General features: G+C 49.6%; 1 protein-coding gene across 2 annotated transcripts; it reads right to left on the bottom strand.

The window, feature by feature from the left end:
* Positions 1–2,561: 2,561 nt before the first annotated feature.
* On the bottom strand, positions 2,562–5,543 carry LOC119328452 (6-phosphogluconate dehydrogenase, decarboxylating 1). Of its 2 annotated transcripts, none has more exons than XM_037601434.1 (2): positions 5,415–5,543; positions 2,562–4,287 (listed from the first exon to the last, which is right to left on the bottom strand). In XM_037601434.1, exon 2 carries the CDS (start codon positions 4,278–4,280, stop codon positions 2,841–2,843), a length of 1,440 nt encoding a protein of 479 aa, XP_037457331.1. In that variant the 5' UTR covers positions 4,281–4,287; positions 5,415–5,543; the 3' UTR covers positions 2,562–2,840. The 2 variants fall into 2 exon arrangements, with proteins under 2 accessions (XP_037457331.1, XP_037457332.1); XM_037601435.1 differs by having other exon boundaries at positions 5,419–5,543.

Below are 5,543 nucleotides of genomic sequence, written 5' to 3'. Positions count from 1 at the left end.
TACAGATCGGTAAGTTGGCGTGATGGTTATAGCTTGTTCGATCGACACGGAGGTCGCGGGTTCGATCCTTTACGTTAACGGGCCCCTGCAACGCCAAATAGGACTCGCTCGGGGGGCAAGGTGTTTGGTCGATAGCTGTCGACCTACCGATAAACAGGGACGAGGGTCGACGTACTCCATCGACGTCAAGGCTTACACACCCACGACCCTAGGCATCGCCTCGGTGTTTTCCCCACGTCGATCAGAGCAGCCCAGCGTTACAAATTCAGAGTCAGAGAAGGGGTATTGACAATACAATGGGAGAAAAATCGGAAGTCGAAAGCATCACGCCTCACGGACACACCTGGGAACCGGTCTTCTCCGCGGAGGCCGGTGGAAGGGTGACGGAGCACGGCCGTGATGTGGCAGGAGAGCTTGGAGACGGCGGAGAGGGAGTCGTCATAGGTGAAGCGGCGCTCGCCATCGCCGGCGTGGACGACGGCATGGAGGGCGGCTAACCGGCGTGCGGCGCAATCGAACTCGTGCGAGATGCAGCACGCCTCCTTCTCCTCCCTATGCGACGCTCCATTACGCCGCCGCGAGCTTCTGGCCACAAATATTGCATGCGAGATGCGGCACTGTTCCTTCTCCGCCACATGCTGAGCCAGTTTTTCTTTTCGAAACGGATCATGCTGAGCCAGTGAATGAAGAAGGAAACAATCCAAAAGCGGAAGCAGAGCTTCTCCATCGTGTAAAGTACGCTTTTGAGCTCGGTTTGCGCACTTCATAGAACCGTATATGCAGGACCTGCACCAAGGAAACGCCCAATCAAAGACAGTTGAGTCCAGCATCTACACATTCCAGCAATGATGGATGTTAGTTCAGTTCAGTGTGTTGTAGATGGATCAATATCGGATAAAAAGTTATCGCGCCAAGTACAGATAATATTCTGTTAAAATGAGTCGATTTTGAACAAAGTTCGATAGAACTTGGACTGAGTTCAGATCAGTTGATCTTTGAACTACATTCTACATAGAGAGTTTAATACCGAAAACAGTCTTGCAAAGACCGAGCTCCAGGGAGCTCGTTTGTCAAAAAAAATCATAATATATTTAGAATTATAAAAAATGTCAACTTTTTTTGTACAAATACATATGCATATTCTTCAACTATGTACACGATTTCATCAACTAAATTGATTGTTTGCATCCTACACAAAAAAGACAAATATCTGGCCCAAATACAACAAAGAAAAAGCCCATTTTAATATGTGTATTTGTCTTTTTTGTGTATATCACATATTAATATATATGTTAACGAAATTTTATACATGTATACTACAAATATATGTCTACATGTATACGTTATTCAAATTTTTTTTATGTCTACAAATATATGTCTACATGTATATGTGTATTGTTGCTGAAAAAATAAATAAAGAGCTCAATGGAGCTCGGCCTCTGCAGACACTTTTCGTGGTAATACAACCCTTTTCATGATTATTTATGTTCACAGTTAATCGTGTTTTTTGACAGTGTGTTCACAACTGAACTATGTAACACAAGAACTGTACTGTGCATGATCCAGTACGAAAAATACATAAACAGGGCCACACCAGCGAGGGGGGTTACTTGCCAATCCCAGTTGACCTTGCAAAAGTGTTTGAGCTCATCGGAGATGATTTCGGCTGTTGCCACGGACAGTCACCACCGCAAGGCGTGGGGTATCCGATACTTCCATCTCCGGAACCTCGATATGGAAGAAGCTCATCCCTTTGATGCCATGACCATACATCGTTAAGTTCCTCTGTCATGCTTTCTTGCATCTCTCTGGACATAGCGATTCAGTAGTTGTTTCTTTTTCAATTTCATCCCTCTTCATAGTTAAGCACCGAGTGCATTCACCGGCAAGGTGATGCTTCCTTGAACGAGTTTCCTTTTCTTTTTGGCGAATCTTTGACCCGGCATATAATTTGTAATTTGTCTCCTTGATTCTACTAGAACTAGAAGATTATAGATAGATTTCTATTGAAGCGGACAGGAGACACTGATCCACAGAAGAGCTGTCTTTGCATGACAGCACCAGGAGACGCCCTGATCAGACTGAGCGCTGATGATCGGCAATCAAGGACAGTTTAGTCCAGCATATATACACTCCAGCAATTAGATGGAAGTTAGTCGCGAGCATAAATGGGTCGATCTCGGATGAAACTTGGGTGCTATAACTACCGTAATATTTTGTCGAAATGAGCCAGTTTAGAACAAAGTTCGACAAAACTTGGACTCTGGTTCCAGTCAGTCAAACAGAGCTTCTCTACCATAGCTCTGATCTTTGAACTAAATATGATCTTGGAACTACATAGAGGCTAATGATACAACCAGTTCACAGTTGGAACTTCCTTTTTTGACAGTGTGTTCACAATTGGGTAGGCAAACATGGCCTATCTTCCAAACAAAAAAGGACTTGTCACATGCTACAATAGACACAAGAGACAGCAACAAAATTTTGTGAGAATCATGACACACCAAACAAGCAACAAGCAGGGGTTCTGCTCATAAAGCAAACTTGAGAAAACAGGACCATTGGCTATCAAACACAGGTAGGTAAAAACACATTTATTCAAACTAATTCAGAATGGCAATGTCTTCCCTCCAGGGTTGATCAATCACATGGAAGTAGTGGAGACTGGAGAGAATATGTGATCTCCTTGTAGAAAATAAATACAGGACTCGTTACTCAAATAATAAAAATTAAACGGCGGTTCCTCCCCTACAGGAAAAGGACTCATGACTGGCAGCTACAAAGGATACCGAGAAGACGAAACCTGATGGACCGTCTCTTGGTAGAGCAGCAGCAGCATCTTAGATCTTTGAGTTGGCGATCTTGTACCACTCGGTGTGGAAGGAGCCGGGCATGTCAACCCTCTCGTAGGTGTGCGCCCCGAAGTAGTCCCTCTGGGCCTGGACGAGGTTGGCAGGGAGCCTGTCCCTCCGGTAGGAGTCGAAGTAGGCCAGACTCGCGGACATGCCAGGGGTGCTGACGCCGTTGTTGATGGCGAGGCAGACGACCCTCCTCCATGCGGCTTGCCTGTCCATGATCTCCTGCGCGAACTCGGGGTCGATGAGGAGGTTGGCGAGCTCACCGTTCCTGTCATAGGCCTTCTTGATGCGGTCCAGGAAGCTGGCGCGGATGATGCACCCACCCTTCCAGATCCTGGCCAGCTCGCCGAGGTTGAGGCCCCATCCTTTCTCCGTGCTCTTGGCCTTGATGATGTTCATGCCCTGGGCGTAGCTGCAGATCTTGGAGGCGTAGAGGGCTTTCCTCACATCCTCGATCAGCTGTGCCTTGTCGACAGTTTCGCCACTGGAGTAGTCACCCTGGAAGATCTTGGAAGCCGCGACACGCTCATCCTTCAGCCCGCTGAGGAACCTGGAATCCAAGGACGCCTCAATGGTAGGAGCAGCCACAGAGAGCTCAGCAGCCTGCTGCACTGTCCACTTCCCGGTTCCCTTCATCCCGGTCTTGTCCAGGACCTTGTCGACCAAGTAGCCCTCACCCTGGTCATCCTTGATGCTGAAGATATCAGCAGTGATCTCAACCAAGAAACTGAGGAGTTCACCCTTGTTCCACTCGGCGAAAACCTGCTGCAGCTCACCGTTTGTGAGCTTCCCAACCGACTTGAGAACGTCGTACGCCTCAGCAATGAGTTGCATGTCACCGTACTCAATGCCATTGTGAACCATCTTGACAAAGTTTCCGGATCCACCCTTCCCAATGTATGTGACACACGGGCCGCTGTCAGGGACCTGAGCAGACACCTTGAGAAGAATGTCTTCAATGTACTGGTATGCCTCCAGTGAGCCTCCAGGCATCATGGATGGGCCATGGCGGGCACCCTCCTCTCCTCCGGAAACACCCATCCCGAGGTAGAGGAGTCCACGCTCCTCCATCGCCTTCTCCCTCCTTTCCGTGTTCTCATACCACTCGTTCCCTCCATCAACGATGCAGTCGCCCTGCTCCAGGTGTGCTGCGAGCGTTGCAATGGTCTGGTCAACCGGGGCACCGGCCTTGACAAGCATGATGACGACACGTGGCTTCTGAATGGAGTTGACGAAGGATGCAGGGTCATGGAAACCGTAGAGAGGAAGGTTTCCTTCTAGCTTGGCGCGCTGAACAGTCTCATCGACCTTGGAGGTGGTCCTGTTGTAGACAGAGATGGGGAACCCTTTCTCCGCAATGTTGAGGGCGAGGTTCTGCCCCATGACGGCGAGGCCAGCAAGACCAATTCTGGTGAGAGCCATCTCGTACCTGAAAAAGATATCCACCAAACACAAAGTTAGTTAGACAATTTATTTATGCATATCTTACTAGTAGAAGGTTAACAGCCTGTCTAGAGAGACCAAATGATGATGCATACGCACTAGACGCAAGACCAAGCTTCACTCTGACTAATTGTTTGCAGAGAATAGAGGTTTCAGAAAACTTATATCCACAAAGTGGCCGGTGGGCAACTGAATGCAAGGTCAGGAATGTCAAACTGGAGTAGATGCAATATTCAGAGGACAGATGCAACAGGGCGGGCAGCAGCTTATGCGGTCAAGATATTAAACACACGCCAAATCCAAATCCATAACAAACTAATACGTCTTCTTCTTCTTCTTATGGCCAACAGCAACATGGTTCAGAAGAAGATGAGAACCGATTCAGACAGCACCGCCCACATGGTTGAGCGAGCCACATGATTCACTCAAGAAACCGATAGTATGCTCAAACATAATCTGTAGCCCTCCGGGTCAATCATCCATGGCCCATGAGGTCAGACAGTAGAGCACAGGCAGAAATCCTATGGTTGCTGCTCGGGTGGATGCTCCTGCTAGTAGCGACACGCACACAAGACAGCACAATTGCCATCCAGCGCCAGAGGGCACGGTTTCAGCTTGATCGATTATGCAAAACAAAAAACAGGGGAAACAGAGATAAACAGGCTACGCTGCATCCTCGAGACCCCGACCACGGCTACGTAGACCCGCTGGACAAGTAGTGTTCCTGCCTGTCGGGCGATTCAGTCAGCCGACCAATTCAACTGCCATGGCCGCGTTTATTGAGCTTGGCTGGCCCGTCCAGTGGGTCGGTGGTTGGGCGCGAGATTCCATGCCGTCAGTGAGTCAACTTGTGCTCCCTTCGTCAGGTAGCGCATGGATCTGAGCCAGCCACCGCGTGGCTCAGCTTCAGTCGCCCGCCCGCCCCTAAGAGTAGGAAGGAACACGCACCGCCGGCGGCCCGCCCAGATAAAATATCTAGCTACTGCCTGCCTCACCGACGGAACCCTCGCTCGGGCACGGGCTGGGGGCTCGCGACGGAGATCGGTCGGGGCACAAGCAAAAGAAACAAACGAGGGGACGAGATTCGGGAGGGGAGGGGACGAGTTGCCTGACCTGCCTGCCTGCCTTGGATGGGATGAGATCCGCCTGCGCTGGTCGAGGGAGGAAGGAAGACGAGTGCTGGTTTTGCGGATGCGATTGGAGAGCGACCACCTACTCCTCCTCGCCCCCCCTCGAGCCTGG

The sequence above is a fragment of the Triticum dicoccoides genome, chromosome 7A, assembly GCF_002162155.2.
Source record: "Triticum dicoccoides isolate Atlit2015 ecotype Zavitan chromosome 7A, WEW_v2.0, whole genome shotgun sequence".
Lineage (NCBI taxonomy): Eukaryota > Viridiplantae > Streptophyta > Magnoliopsida > Poales > Poaceae > Triticum > Triticum dicoccoides.
This window is presented reverse-complemented; position numbering and strand designations above follow the sequence as displayed.